This window comes from Ambystoma mexicanum, chromosome 3p (genome assembly GCF_040938575.1).
Source record: "Ambystoma mexicanum isolate Mex_15411 chromosome 3p, UKY_AmexF1_1, whole genome shotgun sequence".
NCBI lineage: Eukaryota > Metazoa > Chordata > Amphibia > Caudata > Ambystomatidae > Ambystoma > Ambystoma mexicanum.
In genome coordinates, this window is record NC_090925.1 from 398430229 (window position 1) to 398452784 (window position 22556).

The window sequence follows — 22556 nt, forward strand, 5'->3', positions numbered from 1 at the left end:
GTGTGATCCTGGGAAAAGAAGTCTCGTGTTTATGTACTGTATGCTGGTGGATAATCTGTCCCCCCTCTTAAAGATTGCCCATTTTGTTGCACTCAGCTTCTACATACGTGCAAAATATGCCCTGTCATCCCACAGTTCCAACATACTGGGGGTGGACCTCTGGCAAACCTTCCTTGAGTATTCTGACTTTCATTCTGGGCATTTTGAAATCCACGTGGGCGTTCAGAAATCCACATTGGGCATTTTGAAATCCGCTTCTTCTTCCTCTGAAGCCTACACCTCTACCTCGTGGCCAAAACCCATACCCACTTTGATCCATTTGGTGTGCATTGCTCACCTGTGTTGAACCCATTATTTCTTGCGTCCCACTCCTTCACTTGTGAATACTGCCCCTACTATACCAAACTTTGACAATTTCTTTTGAACTAACTTAGCCTCCTCAATCTTTCTGTTGTCATCATTCTTATTGTTCTTCTCTTGTAACAACTGACAATTATGCACAGTAGTTAATTGTTTCTCTGCCTATGGCTTCGCTTCCATCCCTACTTGTTTTTTCATTTGTCTCTGCACCATCTCTGGCAATCCCCAACACAAAATAAGATAAAATAGTGCCACTGTTTTTTCCTACAGTTCACCCATTTCAAGCTGCCATTTCACTTGAATATCCTGAATTTAAGCAAGAAGGTATTCATCTTCCTTCAGTTTACATGTCATAATTGCACTGATATCTGATGTGCCAGGATACTGTACCCCGAGAGTCCACCAAAAATCTGCCCTGCAATTATTAAATGGCGATCCATCAGGCACTGTGTTTTGTGCTGTCAAACCCGTATATCTTGCCCATCTCCAAATGTCGTCAGCTCTCTCTCAAAGAATAGCTGGCAATAGACCTTATATGTCTCCTGTGGCCAGTGAGTTTCCTCCTGTCATTTTATCTCATTTGTATATCCATTTCCCAGCCCCCGAGGTCAAACTAGGGAGCTTGCATTTTAAGTTATCGATATTCATTTGAGGCCATGGAATATATTGTGGTCTTGCCCCCCCCTTCTCTAACAAGGGCAACTGTGAGAAGCCCATCCCATTGTCGGATCACACTATTCATTTAAGTGGCACAGCGAGTAGAGTGCTTGCTTTGACATCCATGCAGAGCTTGCTAACGCAGGTTTGAATCCCGGCAGGGCCAAACTCAGCCTTTAATCCTTCCGAGGTCAATAAATGAGCACCACACATCATGGGTAATAATAAGCAGCACTTAGATACCCGAGGGTTCATAGCGCTATATAAATGCTAAATTATTATTTACCTTCTGCAGGGGTAATCATTCCTATTTGTCTCTGTGCAGGCAACGACCACAGCCTACTCACATAAGGTGGAGAATCTCCCCTCTCACTACATGATTGTCTTTGGGGAAATTCAGCATATAATATAGGATCCGGCGTTCTTTCCTTAGGCTGTTCCAGATCTGACCATCTTACCTCTTTATCCATCTGTTGACCCTCCAGGGGGAAACACATACCCTCTCCCTCCTTCTCACGACCTGACTCTTTCCTCGTCTGACATGGCTAGACCCCAACTAGTGTGACTATCATCCTCCTCTTCTCTATTTAAGCGTAATCTGGTCAAAGACAGTGCTTGGTGTTCATCTCTAAACATGTTTTCCTCCTCGTCCTGTGGTTTAGGTATCAAGGATCGGCGACTGCTCCCTCGAGCCCCGTACTTGCTGTCCTGTCTTATTTGCTGATATATCTTATCAATCCATTCTCCAATACTTTTCATATATTTCCTCTTCCTGCGCTGCTTTAGGTGTTTCTTGACTTTTATTCTCTCATCGGGAGAACTTCACTTATCTTGTCCCATTGTCCCTGCATTTCATCGCTTGGTCTTATTTGGTCTTTAAGAATAAGGCTGGCATCAAGACCTCACTGCCTTCTATTCTGTTTTATCTCTTTGTCCACTTCCCTTTGCTTTCTCGCATCCCTTCTTGCCCTTTCTTCTTCTTGCCTTTGTTCTTACCTTCTCACTTCCTGTCTTCATTCTTCTTCTCTCCTTCTCTGTAATCTTTTTTCCTGTCCTTGTTGTGCTTCTTCTTCCTCTCTCTTTCTTTCTCTTCTATATCTTTCTTCTGTCTCTTTCTTTCTAGTGTCGTACTTCATTTGTTCCTCTGCCCATTGTCATCTTTCTCTTGCTCTTCTCTATATATCTGTTCCAGTCCATCCCTGCATTTTCTTTCTTGCTCATCATCCCAAAATCTCTTTTCTCATTCCCTATCATTCTTTTCTTGCCCGTCTTTGTCTTCTCTTTGCCTAACGTCCTCAATGCTTTTCCCATCTAACTTGAGCAATATCTGTCCTCCCATCCATTCCTTCTGTAGGAGCGTTACCTCATCGGCCCTATCCTTTTCTCCTTTCCATCTCTTGATTTCTCGGTCTATGTCTTTCGATAGATTCGCTCTCTCACCTCTTTATTCCTTATCTCGTATGAACTTACAGGCATCTTCCTTCCTTTTGCTCTCTCTTATGGACTGTCATCACTACTGTAAGCATGGGGTTCATATGTTGGGTTACTATACCCCACTGCTGTTTTTAATTCCTGTAAACAATAAACTGCTATCTCATTGGTATCTGAGCTTTTAATTTGGGGCAAAGTAAGAGGACCTGAGGGCTCAATGCCCTCCCATTAATGCTGATAAAGCATCCACTGCTCGAGTGGCAGGTCCTCTTTCTCCTCTTGGTACATTTCTCAAAGTTCAAAACTGCCAGCCTTTTCTCTAATTTCTTTCTTGTGTACGCACTGTACTGTTGGAGCATGGGCACATGTCTTGGTAGTGTTTTACAAAGGTGCATGAGAGGAGTGTCCTCCATAATGACAAGTCGGAATTGACTGTCAATACCAGATCGTTAATAATATCTCTATCTCAATGTTTATTGCTCACCACTTTTAATCTCAAAACAACAAATATGAGCAAGCACCATTAATCGCTTCTCAATCCTCTTTTGTTTCAAAAACCTATCTGTCTTCTGATTGGTGCCAATAGTTTACTGCACCTTAACTCAAAACAACGGCACTTTCAACCTTTACAGCTTCTTACTTCTCAAAACTTCACACAACAAATGATACTCAAAACAATAACACAATACACATTAATAATCCTGGTGATCACCTTCCCTTTTCCTATTTTCCTACAACCATTTATAGAAAGACGTATACTCCCCCCGCCTCCAACCGTACTACCTTATACGTCACCTTTCACAGTCCTGACTGTGCATATTCTCTCTCTTAATATTACGATTGGAATTTGAAATGTCTTCTTCTATTTCCCTTGAAATAGCCTTACTTAGGCGTTCCTTTAACTACACAACATTTCCTTTTACCCATAAATATCACAATCCGGCCCCTTTATATTGCCATTTGCCTTAGTCTACTTACATCCGTTAATCAACTCGAGGCCTTCGGTATCGACTCCTCCTCCAATCTGACCACTTCGCTTTCCGTCCACGGAGCGCCTGTGGAAATCGAGCAGGGATTTATTCAAAGAGGGACCTGCCCACCGTCTTGGTTCTCCTTGCAAGTTTATATCTATCGGCCGCTCTCCACAGGAAACTCCTCGATCTTCTGGCTAAGTCAAACTAGTTAGGATCTGGAACCATCCGCACTGCTACCACGTAAGTTTATGGCGCTTTGGAACGTGCATATTTAATGGATAGGATTACACCAGAATAATTCTGAATCCAAATAATAGGACAAACTCAAGAAGATGGCAAGTTACTGTTTTATTAACAACTAGCTGTCCCCGGCCACGCTTTGCTATGGCTCAGTCGGGCTCTGGCGGTTCTCCAAGTTGAGGCAGTTTAATTTTCCCAGCGGCGCAACACATTCCTTCGTTTCTCCATTAAATTTCAGAGCTTTGCAATAAGGACACACTTCAGTCATGGTGCCGATGAGAACATGTTGGCTCAAACTATCATCATCGCCTGGGTTGTATGCAAGGGGATTGTAATCGCGTGATTGCTGAGCATGGAGTCATGTTTGATGCTGTTCTGCTGTTTCTCGTTGATGTCTTTTAGACACTCTCAGCCTGTCGCATTCATTCTGTTGAGAACAAAGCAGATCTGAAGCTGCAGAACGTGATCGCCGTGCTCACAACTGTGCATCCTAAAGTCTGGCTGCACGTCGCTCTGCTGCTTCCTTGGCACGTATTCGAGCCATTCTAAATCGGAAACATTGAAATGGAATCGTAAAATAGCATATGTGGCTTTTATGTCCAACAGATGGCGCTGTTTTGCAGTAAAATGTTCAGTATAGCGTGTGTTGCTTTTACATCCAACAGATGGCGCTGTTTTTCAGAAAAAGCATGTTTTTACCTGTCACAGGTGTGACATCTATGTATAGTAGGTATATAAAAACACGTGCCTATTTGAATGCAACGTTGTGTAAAAATTTCAAAGCAATTGGTGAAGAACTTTCAGAGATTTAAGATTTTGAGCAAACGAACATTTACATTTTTATTTATATAGATAGATTATCTAAAATAGGGAGGTTACAACGAACATCAATGGACTTACGCTCAGTCTCTTAATGATCTCCACAAAAAATGCAATTCTTATACTGAATTATGCGTCAGAGTGACATCATACTATGTGGCAAAAGTGAAAAACCTATAAAGGTTCGGGATTGGTTAAGGGAAACATCTAAATATACACTAGCTAGGATTGTAATTGGCCATGTCTGGAACATTCGGTTCATTTAGCAACACATAAGCCCAGACCTAGATGCAGGGAGATAGGACATGAAGCTACCTCACCACCAAATTAGGCTAGCATCTCTCATCTCTCATGCCTTCTGCCATGAAATTGTCTTTGTACTTTGCCTTGTAGAGTATTCTCATCTTTGGCATGCAAGGGAGGGAGGGCACTTGCTATTGTGTCTGTAACTCCAAGTTCAAGCTCTATTTCCATCCTTGGCTCACGTGACAGGAGACCACGATCTGGTCCATTTTTCAGTTTTTAAATGCTGTAAATGAATTAAAACTTTGCATCCTTTGTGTTCTTTCTTGCACCTTAGCGTGAGAAGATTCATCCTCCGCACACACGTTCTTCTTCAGAGCAGATAGCTGACCTCGATTTCTAGAATCTTGACTTCAGGCCAGGCAGCCTTGCCACACAGCTCCATGAGCCTGCTGTTCTGCTGGGACACAGCTTTCCATTCTCTCACCAGGGTTTCTGGTTTATTTATTTCATGATACCAATGTCCAGTTTCTGTACAATGGCTGCTTCGCCTGCATTTGATTTACTACTCAGAGCTAGCCTATATGATGACTTGAACTATCTTGCGTTTCAGTGTCTGTACAATTGCTGAACTTCTGTTTTCTGGAGCACTTTGTTAACGTGTAATCTTCTTCTTTTCCACGTTGATACTTTACTCGATTCTTTACTTGTCCTTTGTCCTCTAGGATCGATCCATTATCTTCATTCAGTATCTCAGGTTGTTGTACACACTTTCTTATGACGTCATTCCTTCAGGGAGTTCCTCTTGTAGGTTGTCATCACTTCGGGGGTACATTCGATAGGGTATTCTCAATGGGTATCTCCTTCCAAATACTCGCTGTGATATTGGTACGATATAGCTGGTGTCAGGCAAGGCACGCTCTCGTGTCTCCGATACAGGGGAGATATGGTAGCGGGATCTCCTGCAGATGTATACAGTCAGGGAAAATGTTTTCAGCTTTATTTGAAGATCTTTGAGAAGAATTTACCTGAGGAGCCAACTGGCTGAAACATCGTATAAGGTTCCAGAGAGAGATGCATTGTTCCTTTCAAATACTCTTGATCCTAAGGACAGGGCTCAATACACTAATTTTGTTAATTAAACTATTGTTCAATAGATATAGTTTTTATGTCTTTTTTGTGGGGAATCTGCATTTCCTCCTTCCCTATCTTACTGGATTCTAGGTGAAACTGGGTACCATCCTGTATCCTCCACACATTTCCCCTTTTCTACACTTTTCTGTCTAACCTCCTAACGTGTTTCAGCAGAAAAATATCATTTGGTTTTCTCCCTCACAGGTGAAATGCTAGTTTTGATAAAATTATTGCATGCAAGAACCTTGTTCATGTTCTTGCTATAATATTTGAGGCCGTCATTCTTTTTGAACGGTTTTGTACAGTTTTTTACTGTTATTTGTTGCTATAGGGCAAATGCAGTAAATGTAATTGGTTCTATGTCTTATTTTCGCTTTTTGTAGCTCGCAGAACAAAAAGACCGATGATTGGCCCGATTTTAGACGGACTACAAAAGCGAAAATACGATGTTGCTTCGGCCCCCACCCTCTCTGGTGGAATTTGTTCGAAATCAGGGGGTTTCTCCCCCTAAACCTCATTCTCTCAGCCCCTGCTGCCTCCCTCGCCACCCGGGCCCTGGTATGTCTGTCAGCCCCTGCGCACACTCGTGTGCATCAGGGGGTGACAGATTGATTTAGAAAGACCGCTCTGTGCGGTCACAGAGCGGTCTTTCTAAATCAATCTTTTTTTAAATCGTCTTTTTAAAAACTATTTTTTAATGTAAGACTATTTAATTTGGAGTCTAAAAATCTTTTGTTTATCTGCTAATACATTCTTGAGAACATGTCATCATTTCTTCAATCCTTAGGCTCCAGTCCCCGAAAATAGTTCAATAATTTTAGCTACAACTTTCCAAAAGCTCAGTCTTACAATATGCCCAGGGATCAAGAACTTCAGGTAACGTGGATTCAGGTGTTTTATGGACACCTGAAAACTGATTTCTCAAAGGTGTCCTCTCTGTAGTGTTAACTTGTGTACTCGTGATCATGGACACATTAATGTGTACATTTACCTATGAGAAAGATCACCAGTTTTATAATTATTTGAAATCTGTGTAATCCAGTAGTGTATCAATCATTCATACGAGAGAATATATCTGCTCAACCCTGTATAGAAAACTGCAATTCAGTACTTTCAGAAGCGTGCACATTATTAGGTGTGCTTATTTGCCAAATATGATATAACACACAAATCACTCTTCTGTCAACTGTAGCTGATTCTCCCCGATCTGCTCTTGAGGTTTCTGATGCAACATTGGGTGATGGAACTTTTGCCCTTCTCTCCTTTCTCCCTACCTTGCAGGAAAGCCTGACTTTAAGCTGATCCAAACACTACTCTTTAAATATATGATGGCTCGTGTAGATTTGGTCAGAGCACTATTGCCCGTCTCTTGGCCCGGCTGGCCCGGCAGGCCACCACCACTCAGTGCCATATTTGCTTCCTGCATACTTTGGTTAAGAAGAAAACTCTTGTTTAAGGCCAGCCAGTAGGCCTCCCTGAGTCATCAGCTTTGGCATCAGCTTTTCTGTTCAATGAAGTATTTATTAAGGAAAGTCTGACAGCAGATTGGTAAGGTGAAAGGAGTACCGGATTCTGGGCCAAGCGACAGCCCACAGATCCTTTCCAAACGGCGTGTTGCTGCTCTGTGTTAGCACTGATTTTGAACTGTTTAAAAGTTAGGTTTTCTATCTGATTTCGTCAACACTCAGCATCTGTCATGAACATTGTGTCATAGGTTTTTTTTTGCTGTTGACTGATGATGTCTCTTGTGTACTGTTGGTTGTGGCTGGTGCCTTCATGTTTTTGATTCTCTGCTGTTGCCATAGCTCTTCTGAACTTTGCATACGTGTCAAAGGACGCATGAAAGAGCGCTCACTGCCAGGAATGGGAAGGGTCCTTTGCCCCTTTTGATAGTATGACATTTTGTCAAGCCAACCTGCTTTTACAATGTGGGCAGATTTGCTGTTTGCAAGGCCTGGTGCCTGCTATCCCTCCCCTGCTTGTAGCACCCTTGGGGACCGTCTCTGGGTCCCCAAGGGTTTCTATAGAAACCTGGCCTTCTCATGCCATTGGTGAATTAGTTTTTAAAAATTATTGTGATTAATAGAAAATACACACAATGTACTCATGCGTGTGCTTCATTTTTAGGTTTCTCCGTCTCCAGCAGTCCCGAAAACAACCATGGGGTTAATCGGTTGGAGATCGACGGTCCCTGGGCTGGAATTGGAACGGTACGAACCGGTTCGACACGTCAAAGGCAACTTCTTTAAGCAGATGAATTGGCCAGCAGAAGGTGTGGATTAACTTCACAACACTGCAAGCGCTCCAGTTCCATTCAGAGTTATTCCAAGTGATCTATCTGCTGAAACATTTTATAGCATAATCAGAGAACGAAAGCATTCAATGTATCCCGGCAAAGTGTGCATTTATCAACCAATGTACAACAAATTAGGCGAAGCAGATCTGTTGAGCCCCTAACATCATCAAAAAAATGATAGCCACTACATGAGCTCACTGGAACAACGCAGCTGAGAACCCTGTTGGTCACATGTTTGGCTCATGCCGGTCCGGAAACAACAGTGCAGATAAGCTTACGTCATTGTTGTTTCTGGACCGGCACACCACAACTCTGCGGGCGGGATGTGAACATATTAGTGGGCTGAGAAAATAATAAGGTGGCTTGCACTACTCTCTCCAAGACAGGGATAGGGGAATGTGGCTTCCACTATACTTTCCCCAGAGAGGGGACATAGTAGCGAAGCTTCCACTGCTCTCTATCCAGGGCAGGGATAGTGGAATGTGGCTTCCACTATACTTTCCCCAGAGAGGGGACAGAGTAACACAGTTTCCACTGCTCTCTCTCCAGGGCAGGGGTAGGGGAAGGTGGCTTCCACTATACTTTCCCCAGAGAGGGGACATAGTAGCACAGCTTCCACTGCTCTCTATCCAGGGCAGGGATAGGGGAATATGGCTTCCACTATACTTTCCCCAGATAGGGGACAGGGCAGCGTAGCTTCCACTGCTCTCTATCCAGGGCAGGGATAGGGGAAGGTGGCTTCCACTATGCTTTCCCCAGAGAGGGGACAGAGTAGCGCAGCTTCCACTGCTCTCTCCAAGACAGGGGTAGGGGAAGGTGGCTTCCACTATGCTTTCCCCAGAGAGGGGACAGAGTAGCCCAGCTTCCACTGCTCTCTATCCAGGGCAGGGATAGGGGAAGTTGACTTCCACTATACTTTCCCCATAGAGGGAACAGAGTAGCGCAGCTTCCACTGCTCTCTCCAAGACAGGGGTAGGGGAAGGTGGATGATATTTTCTCTCTTGGGCAGGGATAACTTTCTCACTAAGGCAGGAACTGAGTCGGGTGAATTTGTCTCCACAACAGGGAGACAGTAGGATGGCTTTCATTACTCTCTCTCCAGGGCATGTACCCACCCGAGCCGGTTTGGGCCCATGGGCGGACTGTGAAGGGGAATTTGCACAAGTGCTTTTCAGCCTCAGTCCGTCACTTTGGTCGGTGTTCAAGTTTTGTAGGTTTGGTGTCCACTTCTTGATTACTCCAGTGAGTGCTAAATTACTGGGTACCAACCTGGCATCAAGGTAGGCACATATTTTGCATAATGGGAGGTTAAGTGTTTGGAGATGCTTTGTTCCTTAACACTTCTTAGCAGGATCGTCATTTAGGGGTCACAACTGCGACCCCTGTGGTCTCCCTTGCTACCCCTAAAAAAAATGACTTACAAAAGACCCCTGTGGTCTCCCTTGCTACCCCTAAAAAAAAAATTACTTACAAAAAAAAGGTTTATGCAAGCTCCTGGGCTGTGGCCAGGGCCGTGTGGCTCTTTGCTGCTGGAGTGGTTGGCTTTATTGTTCAGGCCTCTTAAAAAAAAATAGGGGTTCCACTAGTCTAACACTTTCATCAGTGAGCCTAAATAGGAACAATAGGAATAACAAATAATTTGTCTTTCTGGAATTCTATAGACTAATTATTAAACTAATTAAAGGTTTATTTCAGGCACACTTCAGGGGGTGACTGTTAACAGTCACTGAGTTAGTCTGTTCTTAAACGCCTCAACTCAGCCTTTCATCCTTCTGAGGTCGATACACGAGTACCAACACAGGTTGGGTGATATTGTATGTGTATTTGTTCTATATAAAGCGCTTAAGCTTAAGTGCTATATAACACATCATTATCATTTGGCTATGGACATCTGCTTGCATTCACAGTAATTTGGTAATATTGGTCTATACACACTGATCTTTTTTTAATGAAACATATGGTCATCCATTCTTGTATGAAATGTATATCTCATTATAGTGATATAGTAACCATATTTTTCCTAGTGTACTTAGGAAAAATGCTATTTGATGCAACTCCCTGTTTTGGTAAGGGATGAAAATTCGTGTTCCATCGCTTCCTGTGATATCACATCGGGGTACGGTCAAATGACATCACTACCTGTGATGTCCTCAGAGGTCAAGGGTCATCCGATGTCACTTCCGCCACCCCTTGCATTTTGGTGAAATGATGTCCCTTCTGCTTAGCTGGAAATTCTTTTTAAAGGTGAATGGATCCAAGCGTCATGGGGATGCATCTTGCCCCGAGCACTGAAATAGGGTGTTAGTAGTCATAAATGGCAACATGATCCATCACAATCTGTAGGTGATTATCCAGTCCAGCATCTTTCTTTGTATTCTGGGACTTGCAGTGCCACTTTTTCCATTATAAAACTCAGACTAGAAATCCCAGAATTCAAAGAAAAATCCCAGCCTGGAAAAGCACCTACAGATTGTAATGGATCATGTTGGCAACTATGTCAGTAGTTCTTGAGGCCTGTGCAGTTAGTTTGTGAAGTAACGCTTCCTTCCCTGCATTATTGATTATTCGTATTATGTAGTAAACAATATTTAGGAAACCAGGTGGCTTAAAGAAAGTCTTTAGAGGTGTTTTATTATTCATGCTCCAGTGAACGTGAACCAAGTTAAGATCAATATGGGTAATTTCCGGTTTGGGAAAATGTACACTTTGCTGTCAGCAGATTGTTGATCTCTTTTTGGGGCGGTTAAGTGCACTTATTGGTAATGTGCACATCTGAAGCACCTGCTGGTGTGTGAAATACAGTGCGGAATCCTGCTGAAGGGGCAGTCTCGTGGCACACGCGTTTGCCTTCGAGGCAGCACACGCCATTTCGGTTTTCAGAACTGCTATAATGTTGTGGTCTGGCAGCTCGAGTTTCCGAACTGCTGTAATGCGGGGGTCTCACGTGTTTATGGGCAAGAGTAGATGTATGGCGCAGCACAGACTCCCCCATGCGCATATCAATTAGGCGGGTAGGCGTGCAGGGATTGGCTGTCTGGTGGGATGACTGACAGGTTCGGTGTAGGAAGGAAACTGTTTCTGGCATTGATTACGTTTGAATTGCATTTTCCTTGCCCGATGCTTAGAACTTGCTCCAAAATCACATTTGTAAAAATAGAACACTGTAAAAAGGGAGAATACTTGTTTTGGTCTCAACATTAATCCTGCCCTTCCTTTGCCATTTGTAGTGCCTGAACGTGTCTTTTTTAGGCCACTCTGACTCAACTGTTTGGTGTGCCCCAGTTTGTGTGCCATTTTAAAGTGGTGTAAATGCTGAGACACACAGCAGGAAGATCCCCATTGTCCACCCCCACCTCCTGTGGCCAGTGTATTACAATCACATCACGCAATAACCACAGACACTTTGTACGGTTATTTGGAAGAAACAAGGTCAAAGTTTTATTTTAGGAGCAAACATAAAAATGGGATGGTCCACATACTATCACATTACATAAAAAGGGTGAACTATGTCATCCCTGTTTGCCAAAGGCACAAGGGGACTCTGCTTCTGGTTTACTACCAGGCACTTTTCGGAAACACTGACACGATGTGCTGTTAGCCAAAAGCCCTATAGGGGAGTCAGTGTCCGTCGCTGGATGGGGCTCTTGCCTGGCCATTCCTGAACCACTAACAGCTGAAGCTGCAGCGTAAAAACACCTTCACTGGCTAGGACTGCCCCGACACTCTACCTGAGACAGAAAAAGGAAATTAGAAACAAAATACCACAACACAATACCATCATACTATACAATTTACAAATAATTCTTACTACATCAAGACTGCAGTCCTTCAAGATGCAAACAGATCACCATGTTTACAACCACCTATTCTAACTCCATTTGATGTACTTTATTACTTACTCTTTTCTATTAGCAAATTGACAATTTACTTGAAACCTAGGGTGTGGGTATCAAAAACGGCGGGGGCTGCTGGACAAGAGACTGACTCACAGCAGACCCCGCCTTATATGCGTCCCCCATGCGCCTGCCACTGGAAGTCAGGCTCTGGGGGACGCCTCCGCTGCCTCCACTGGGGAGTAAGAGTAGAGGCTGACCACCCCCCTGAAGGTGGCAGCCAGAGGGGACCAGCCGCTATGTAGGCTGTCCCTCTAGCGCCCCCTAGGGGGGCCGGTCTGCCTCTAATCGGGAGATAATTCACACATTCAAATGCATGGCCCCAATTAGCATAGAGATTGCTGTATGTTAGGGGAATGTCTTTGGAGCACTTTTACAATTGCGTCTTTTGTAAATTGGGGCAAAAAGCCACACACTTGTATAGTTTCAAAAGTTACAAAATGCTCAGCATGGTGTGCGATGGCGCGCCAGCAAGCATCCTATTCAATCTGGTCCCAGCTTGTCCAGCCCAAAGCCCTCGCCAAAGAGACAGTTAGCTCACTTCAAGTGTTAAGTTCCACATACATGGTGAACTATTAACCCGCACCCTGCCACAGCCCAAAGGGGACCGCTGATGCATGGACTTATTCAAACACTTGCCCAGAAGTTGTTGGAGGCCATATTGCACGAGCACTAACAAATAATAAAACAAGTGAACATACATATACATTCTAAGCAGTGCTTTAAATGGAGAAAAAAATAACTAAAGGCACATGTCCCTTTTACGCACAGCCTGTTGTTTGCAGGCAATGCCCAGTGAGATTAAATAATGTGCCAATGAGCGCACACCTTGGTAAAGCAGTGTATGTGAGCTCCTTTCACACAAACTCCCAGTTTGTTGTTATGCATTGTGTTAATAAAGTTTGCATATCTATATTAACTTACACTTTCTTTTTTGCACCACATTAAACTAGCTGTAAACTAATCTTTATAAGGGGAGTTTTATTATTGCTCGCTTTCATTGCCTAATAAGAAATGTTTTAGGTAATTGGAGCTGTGTGCGAGTTTTCAGTCGAAAACGTTCCATCCCAACTCCAATTACTTAAACATTTACATATTAGAATAGGCACTGCTAATAACAAAGAAATATGTTGAAAAAGCAATTTCCCAGGCTTTACAAATCAATCCCTGCTCCATCGAGGGGCACCAATGGTAACAGGTGAAACCCACTTAGCAAAATAGTGTTCCACGGCTACTGTACTGAGAGCACAGCAGCTGCATGTTTGTCTCTCCTTCAGTTCTGCAGGGTGGGCTCTGCGGGTGGTCGAGAGAGGAGGAGAGAGAGGCTGCTGCTTTCCTCAGCAAAGGCTGCAGAAGCGTAGTCCTTTAAGTTGCCATAAAGTAAAATGAAACGCTTTCATTTTCACCTCGCAACATAGTTGAGTACTGGTACTCTCAGGCGTTGAGAACTGCTGGTACTCACTCACATGTTAAAAAATAAGAATTGCAGGTACTGAAGGCTGGGTAGGACTGGCCCATTTAAATCACTGATCCTAATGGCAGTGAAAGGGTTACTGCTTTGACCAACCAGTGCCTTATGGATGTGACAACCGTGACATGTAGCACTTCCCAAGGCCCAACCCAGTACAGTGGACAATCTCTTGATAGTCACATAATTTGAAATGTTTATGTTCACAGTAAAGGAATGGAGACTGTTAACAGTCAATTTGCAGATCCGTCCCATTTTCAAAGCTAGCATTTGGTGCCATGAGGGGTGGATAATATGGCACCAGTGGGAAGCTGAGGGGCACACTGAGCACCAGGGGGGAGCGGAGGGGAGCAGCTGCCCCCCTCACACTCCTAACTCCTCCACTGATCCGTCCTCTTGATGAATGGGACTGCAGGCTGCATACACTGAGCATTGCCATCGAGTGCCATAAACCATAACATGGTTGGGTTTTTGATCTGATTGATGCCCATTTAAGTCTTAGTACCCCTTTCCATGTTATCCCAAATCCTATTCCGTGCTGTGCGCTCAGACGTGCTTGGGTGTAAATTAGTTCTTTGCCTAATGTAATGTTTAACCTGATCTTCTTCTTGGGGTTTTATCAGCTGTATAAGATGTATTCATGCTTTGGAGTTTTCTCATGAATGGAATTCTGCAGGTTTTTTTAGTCTCCAGCTCTGTAATGGCTGTTCATCCATGATATGGAGGTGCTTCTTTCTTCCTCAACATTTCACAGGATTTCTGAAAAGAATCAAGAGTCTTGCCAGTGTTCTGCTTAGTTCTCACACTTAAAACTCTTTTACATACTTGTTTCATTGTTTTAAGTTGTACTTTAAATTGACGCAAAAATATTAAAACAACATGCAATATTAACTTGCTTGAAATAAAACTATGCATGGTTTCCCTGCTTGCCTTATTTTCTCTTATTGTGGAGCAGTGGTCTGCAACCTGAGGGCCTCCAGATGTTTTGGCCCACAACTCCCATGATCGCCCACCATTGCCTATGTTGACAAGAGCTGATGGAAGTTGCAGTCCACAACATCTGGAGAGCGACAGATTGCAGGCATCTGGTATAGAGATGTGTGTATTCTCATCAGTCGTTACCCAATGATATGTCCATAAATGGTCATTGTTATGATGGTGCACGGCCATTAAGCCCTTTTAAAATGGCTGCACCCTCTGTCCTTCCTTTCCAAACTAGAAGTGCCAGGTGTCATACCCCATTACAACAAAAATAGGCGTATTCACTGTGCACTGTCCTTCAACCAGTAAGGTGAGAGCCTCCAACATGTACCAGCACCTGCTTCTCTGCTCCATAAGTCTTGCCTTTGTGTCTACCTCACCTTACCATGTGGTGCGATATGTGGACCTATCTGATTACTGTGCAAAGATCACGGCAAGTGCCCAAAATATTGAATTTATTTGTTGTTGAATTTGTTCACTTTTTCTTGCAAATGAATGCGGGGGATACCCCCACACCCCTCACACCCTATCCCTAATTAATACCCATACCCCACAAGCGATCTATATTTGCGACAATAAGTTCAAAGATTTGATTTAAAAAATCCCATGTTTTTGGCCTTGCAGTGATGGGGATTTGACTTGTTTGTATGATACCCAATATGCAGCACTAACAGCTTTCCTGGGCTTCCATGCTGTTGAAGGAATAGCAACTTGGCAAAGCTGGACTTTCCACTGGATCCCAGAGTCGTTGTTTCAAGGGCACCTGATGCCACTGGAGAGAATACACCACTGCAGGAGAGCAGGAGTCATTTGTGAATGATCGATCCAGACAGTGGAGGAGGGAGGAAGAGGAGTGTCAAATGGATTGTCCTTAGGGATGATTGAGGGGATAAGTCAGCCTTGCCTTACAGGATCACACAGCCATGCTGTTATATACTAAACTGTCCACCTAGTGGGCCTCTACATGCTAGCCCTCCAGAAGTAATGTTGCCTTCAGGGTACCACATATATTTGCACACACTCGGATTTTGCGTTTTCAGGCATCAATAGTGTATCTTTTGACATTCTGTACCATGGTATGCACGGTTTGCAGTGTGTCCCCGCTTCAGGGAAGGCCTTGGATGAATGTGGTCAGTCTCTTCCTATCTGTTATTGGTCAATCAGCTTCATGGAGCCGAGATATATCTTCCCGCAACTGTGGTCCTGTAGCTGTTTGTCCTCGCTGAAAGACGCACATAACAAATCCTTTTAAATATACTGCTCAGATTTTCTAATCACCTTTTTATTTGCATGGTCCACTCCCCTTTCCTTCATTTCGTTGGATTTGTCTTTATTAATACTGCTTTTCTTTCTCTACAGTGCTTCCAGTGATGTATCCCTAATAGATCCTTCAATTCAATGTAACCTTACCTTCTTTTCTTTTTCTTCTTGTTTTTCTCCTTTCTTCTTTCCATTGTTTTTCTCTTTTGTTTCTTGACTCTTTTTTTCTATTTTGTTTTGCCTTGTCACGTCTATTTTTTGCCCTTTTTATCCTTTTCTCTATCTTTTCCATTTTATATCATCCCTTTCCCGCCTTTTTTCTTTTTAAATTCATGATATCTTGTTTCCTCATTTTCTGTTCTTATTTAGTTTGGATAATCATTATTTCTGTAAACCGATGTTTTAGTTGTTTGATTATGACAGCATTGAATGTAGCGTTACTTTAAAGCTTCACTCTTGGACCATTGGAGAATAGTATTTTTGTGTACAGAAGGCCAGTGAATCCCGAGTGAAATGAGTACCGTTATAGCTGGTTAAGAGCAGTTAAAAGCTGTAAGAGTAATGCACATGAAAGTGATTACGGTGATAGCATCCAGGCTACTGTGTGGTGCATGCCTGTGTGTTGGACACCATGTTTGCGCTACAAATATAATGTGCTGAAATGATGTACAGTGTATGCATTGTGAGAACAATCTTGAGGAAAAAAGATGTTCATCGGCCTGGGGTGAAAAACCATTTCAAGATGGATGACAAATTAGAATACCAAAGAATCAGGGTCCTCATTTCTATGTGCATAACATATTCCAACAAATCGGCCAGAGATCGAAGATGAACAGTTACGAAAGCACAGGTCACTAATGCCTAGAGCAGAGAGGAACATGCGCTGGCCACAAATAAAGACCCAGCATGAGAAACTATACCTAATATGTGGGTTTAAGAGTGTGGTGAGTTGTTTAGCAGTCACACACCATTTCAAGAGATTGTGTAGGCACTGCACAACCCTTTCCCTGTTTCTTTGGAAAAGCGTATACACTTGACTGGATTTCAAGGAAGCTAATTAGCTGCAGCACTCGCAGTGACCCTCTGTGGTTTCTAATTAAGAAATAAACCCTACGCCGTTGGGTTGCTCTGGCTGGCAACGCACTGCGAGCCTGGGGTAATAGACCCAGCAAAGTGAGGGCCATTACCAAGGGGTCATAGCCATTTCCAGACTGCAAAGCTCACTAGCTTAGTGTTCATCGCCATTAAATCTCTCTGACCACCAAACGAGGTGCAAAGGGCACATTTGTGATGGAAAAACAACTTCGAATATGGCCAGCATGGTAATAGATGCCACTGCTCCAGCCGAAGAACCCTCTTCTATTTCCATGGCACTGGTGTGATTGAATGGAGTGTCAGTGGCTAAACTATGGGAAGGGTTATGGCCCTGGGTGAGCAGGTAACACATTTTTGTTCTTTTTATTGTATATTTTAAATGTTGGCGTGGTGTGGTTGGATTGCTGGTAGAAGCAACCTTCAGCTAGCTTATAATGTAATGTAAGTGGTCTTGTCTAGTGCCCTTCTGTCACTATTGAAGGCCTCGCTGTATTTAGCTCTGTAAGAAAGGAGATGGGAGAGGGTGATTATTATGACAGGGAGACAGGCAGATACAAAAACTGTGGTGTTGGTTGGTGCAGGCCTGATATACCCAGTTTGTGCATGGAATATGCTTTTTATGTGTATGGAGAAGAAACCTGGGAACATGTCATGCATGAGGAGAAGCCCAAGATTTGATAAACTACATCATTTTGGGTGTGGTTAGCCGCTGATGTGGGAGAGTGTGATAGGTTGAAAGAGGAAAGTTTAGTCATGATCAGTGAGTGTTGATGTGCTAATGACTAGGGCTGTGGCGGCCGTCACTCTGGGTTTGTGTGTGTGGTTTAAGGTTGTAGGAGATATTACAGGGGAGTCTAATAGGCAGGGAATAGGGGTACGTGTTACAAGGTCAAACAACCTATAACCCTGCACTCCTACCCAAGGCCCTTTGCAGATAGGACCACCAAGGATATTCAATGTAGACCAGGGGTGCACAACTGATTTTGACAGAGGGCCGAAAGTACCTTACATGAGGGCTATAGTGGGCCGAAAAGTAAATGTGGGTGATGCGGTAGGCGGGGTGTGGCAGGAGGCTTTTTAAACCCCCAATTTGTACTAAACACATGGAAAAAGAATGTTTTTGAGAGGTAACGATTTTTATTTGCATTTCAAACTTACATTTTGTACTACACATTTTCCATTGTTATAATTTATTTCTATTTAGTTATTGTATCTCGCCTGTTTAATTAACTTATATATATTTTATTGACCCTAGATTGGACATGCCGTTATTTTGGACTGCTAAAGCTTGCTATTTGGTTGCCCAAGAGGAGTATGGCCTTCGTTGAGTCAGGTTTCCCCAAAAAAGCCAAAGATGAACATCTCCTAACTGTGCCTGTTTTAGCTTTATTATTGGGTTCACTCTTGGAGTGCAACACTATGCCCCATGGCCCCCTCACCCCCAACCAAACACTATGCCCCATGTCCCTCACCCCCAACCAAACACTATGCCCCATGGCCCCCTTACACCCAACCAAACACAATGCCCTATGGTCCCCTCACCCCCAAACAAACACTATGCCCCATGGCCCCCTCACCCCCAACCAAACACTATGACCCATGTCCCTCAGCCCCAACCAAACACAATGCCCCACGGCCCCCTCACCCTCAACCAAACATTATGCCCCATGTCCCTCACCCCCAACCAAACACTATGCCCCATGGCCCCCTCACACCCAACCAAACACTATGCCCCATGGCCCTCTCACACCCAACCAAACACTATGCCCCATGGCCCTCTCACCCCCAACCAAACACTATGCCCCATGGCCCCCTTACACCCAACCAAACATTATGCCCGATGGCACCCTCACCCCCAACCAAACACTATACCCCATGGCCCCCTCATCCCCAACCAAACACTATGCCCCATGGTACCCTCACCCCCAACCAAACACTATGCCCCAGGGCTCCCTTACCCCCAACCAAACACTATGCCCCATGGCCCCCTCACCCCCAACCAAACACTATGCCCCATGGCACCCTCAACCAAACACTATGCCCCAGGGCCCCCTTACCCCCAATCAAACACTATGCCCCATGGCCCCCTCACCCCCAACCAAACATTATGCCCTATGTCCCTCACCCCCAACCAAACACTATGCCCCAGGGCCCCCTGACCCCCAACCAAACACTATGCCCCATGGCACCCTCACCCCAACCAAACACTATGCCCCATGGTCCCCTCATCCCCAACCAAACCCCCCACCCCCCAAATCAGCACACACACAAACATGCACCCATACAGACCCGAACCCCCACCCCCCCAAATCAGCACACTCAAACAAGCACCCATACAGACCCAAACCCCCACCCCCCAACTCAGCACACACACAAACATGCACCCATAAAGACCCGAACCCCCCACCCCCCAACTCCAAACCCCCCAACCCCCAACTCAGCACAAACACTCTCAAGCATGCACCCATACAGACCCGAAGCCCCAACCCGCGCATATCAACATACACACAAAAAACATTCAAATCCAAACATTCATATACATCCGACACACCCCCCACCCCCACATCTCAACATACACACAAAAAACATTAAAATCCAAACATTCATACACATCCGACACACATCCGACACTCCCCCACCCCTGCATCTCAACATACACACAAAATACATTCAAATCCAAACATTCATTCACATCCGACACCCCCTCCACCCCCGCAGCTCAACATACACACAAAATACATTCAAATCCAAACATTCATACACATCCGACACCCCCCCAACCCCGCATCTCAACATACACACAAAAAACATTAAAATCCAAACATTCATACACATACGACATACATCCAACACCCCTCCACCCCTGCATCTCAACATGCACACAAAATACATTCAAATCCAAACATTCATACACATCCGACACCCCCCACCCCTGCATCTCAACATACACACAAAATACATTCAAATCAAAACATTCATACACATCCGACACCCCCCCACCCCCGCATCTCAACATACACACAAAATACATTCAAATCCAAACATTCATACACATCCGACACCCCCCACCCCCGCATCTCAACATACACACAAAATACATTCAAATTCAAACATTCATACACATCCGACACACATCAGACCCCCCCTCATCGCAACATACACACACAAACATAAAGCAAAACAAACCCGACACACAAACACAAACAGACCACTTACCGGAGACGTGCTGGAAGGCAGGCAGGTAAGCGGCAGGTAAGCTGGAACGCTGGAATCGTACTACGGCTGGCGTGGTCGAAGGCTGAAATGCCTTCTGGCATCAAGCCTTATGGACCACGCCAGCCGTAGTGCTGGCCCTCCATTGGTGCAGAACACACGCATTACGTGGTTCGTAGGAGCCACGTGGTGCGTGTGTGTGCTGAGCCAATGAGGGCCAGTGTTTTGTCCGGCCCGGAAGACAACAAAGACTTTCCTAATGGAGGGCGGCCGCCCATTAGGGAAGTCTTTGTGCCTCGCGGGCCGGACAAAAGAGCATGGCGGGCTGCAACTTGCCCGCGGGCCGTATGTTGTGCACCCATGATGTAGACGAAAGATCTTGCCATCTGATGAAAATATTTGTAGGTTCTGTAAATGCACTAAATACCCTGAAACCTTGAAGCATCTCGTTGCATATTGTCCCGCATTGCATGTCAAACGCTGCAAATACTTTTTGCTACATTTTGGACACTTGAAACTCATTGACAATGAAAAACTCTGGTTGCTAATATTTGATGATAAACAAATGTCTATCAGACTAGCTACTATTGGCTATTTGAATGAATTGGACTTGTAGATTTCTACTTCTTTAATAACTGTATGTGGAAAGAGACAATTTTTATGAGAACTTATTGTATAACTATGAACTTTTTTTTATAAATTGAAAGGTTGTATATTCAGCCAAAACAATAAAAAACAAAAAAAGATAGGACCAATTTCTCTAGCTTACAAAGCCACCTGTCAATCCCCCCTCTCTCACTCTCTTGCTCTCACTCTCTGTCTCAGTTAGATATATTGTATCCTATGAGCAACAAAACAAGCATGTGCGAGTTGCAGATGAGGCACACAGGCAGTCTCGAAACTCTAGCTATTACTATGTGCCACCTGCTAAGGTTTATGGGAGGCAAGAAAGTTTGGTTCAGAGGAAGGGCTGTTTAAAATTTGAGGAATATTGTCACCCATTTCACTTTCCTTAGTATGTTTGTTGGCACATCGGGAGATACCCCCAACCTCACTCTGCATGTTCGGGAGCTGTGCTCAATGGTCTGCTGGTTACTCCAGATGAGGAATATGTTTTATGCTGGCAAATATAGCCCTCATTTGGAGTAACTTGATTGGTTGTGCATGCCTGATTAAAATACTCCATGGAAAAGTAGGCACCATGCAGAAAACAAAGATCTTTATTAAAACCCCTACAGCTGGGAGAAGTAATTCAAAAACAGCCCTTCTCTGAACTAGTCCGGCCCACTGCTAAAATTGTTTTTATACAACAAGAAATGAATTACATTTTGGGCAGGTCAAACAAACTGATTAGTGATTCTTTTTCAGGCCCTTATGGATAAAATTCATTGTACTCCTCTTACTGAGCCCATACATTTTCTAAAACCAAAACCCACACCGCTCATTACTGACATCACACCCTGAAATCTCCCTCCCTTAGTGACCTCACCATGTGCTGGCCAGTTGAATAGCTGCAAATACAAGTTTTAACTGGATTTTGTTCTGCTTGAAGATGAAGCTCGGCACGGCTCGGCACCCAAGGCCGAATAGAAACTATACCATTGTCCATTGTACTCTGATTGGTTCTCTTGTATTTCCCTATCGTTTGCCTTACTTTGTGCCAAGTCTAGTTATAAAAAACTCTGCGAGGCAATGCTAAGATTTGTATATTCTGCTATTTAATTCTTATTTTGCATTACATGTTACTGCCATAGTCTTTACACCTGGTGTTCTGGTCAAAATCCCCCTCCAATGGGAGAATCCTTTCCTTGCATTTCAACCTTGGAGGTTTCGGCATTAAACTATCTTTTGTGTTCAGCAAGCCCTTCCAATTTGCATATGTTTTGGTAAATTTAGCCTTGTTACGTGTTCTGAGGCGTGGAAGGCCTAGCTAATTATGAGCCATTCTGTGGCATCCATTTTAAAGAAGATGGCTGCCTAATCATGAATGTTTCCTTATGTCCAATGAGTGCTATGTTAGTTATTCATGTATAAATGGATATTTGGATATTTGAACTGGTGCATTTTCTTCATGATGAGTGCATATATGCTTTGTGTCTAGGGAATGTGCATTTTGTGGCTGCAACATTTGTGTTAGTGAACCTGTCCTGCTTTTAGCCCTGAGGCAACAGTGGGGGACAAGGACAGATTGACCGTCTACGTGCACGAGGTAGTAGTGATGTAATATTCTTTTGCGTCATTGACTATGCTGTGGTTTTGAAATATATTCCTTCTTTATGTTTATTTTGGGCCTATCAAACCATAGCCACCCAATTGCTCACATATATAGCCCATGACTTCTCCATTACACCATGAATGTTACCAACCAGAACTGCCTGAAAAATGGGGCGTCTGTGCTATTAGCACCCCACACAAAATGCCTGGTGTGCTAAGGGCCAGTACTGTACGTGATGCAATGGATTGCAGTGAGCACACATCCTGTTGTTTCACAC

At 44.0% G+C, this 22556-nt stretch overlaps 1 protein-coding gene across 3 annotated transcripts in view; it reads left to right on the forward strand.

Annotated features, from left to right (window-relative positions):
- Positions 1–14434, forward strand: part of CIMIP1 (ciliary microtubule inner protein 1) — a 457903-nt gene extending 443469 nt beyond the window's left edge. For all 3 annotated transcript variants that reach the window (XM_069651076.1, XM_069651077.1, XM_069651078.1), the window contains one exon: positions 7986–14434. In XM_069651076.1, coding sequence (XP_069507177.1) covers positions 7986–8141 — 156 coding nt within the window. In that variant the 3' untranslated portion in view covers positions 8142–14434. The remainder of the gene's footprint in view (positions 1–7985) is intronic.
- The last annotated feature ends 8122 nt before the right edge of the window (positions 14435–22556 follow it).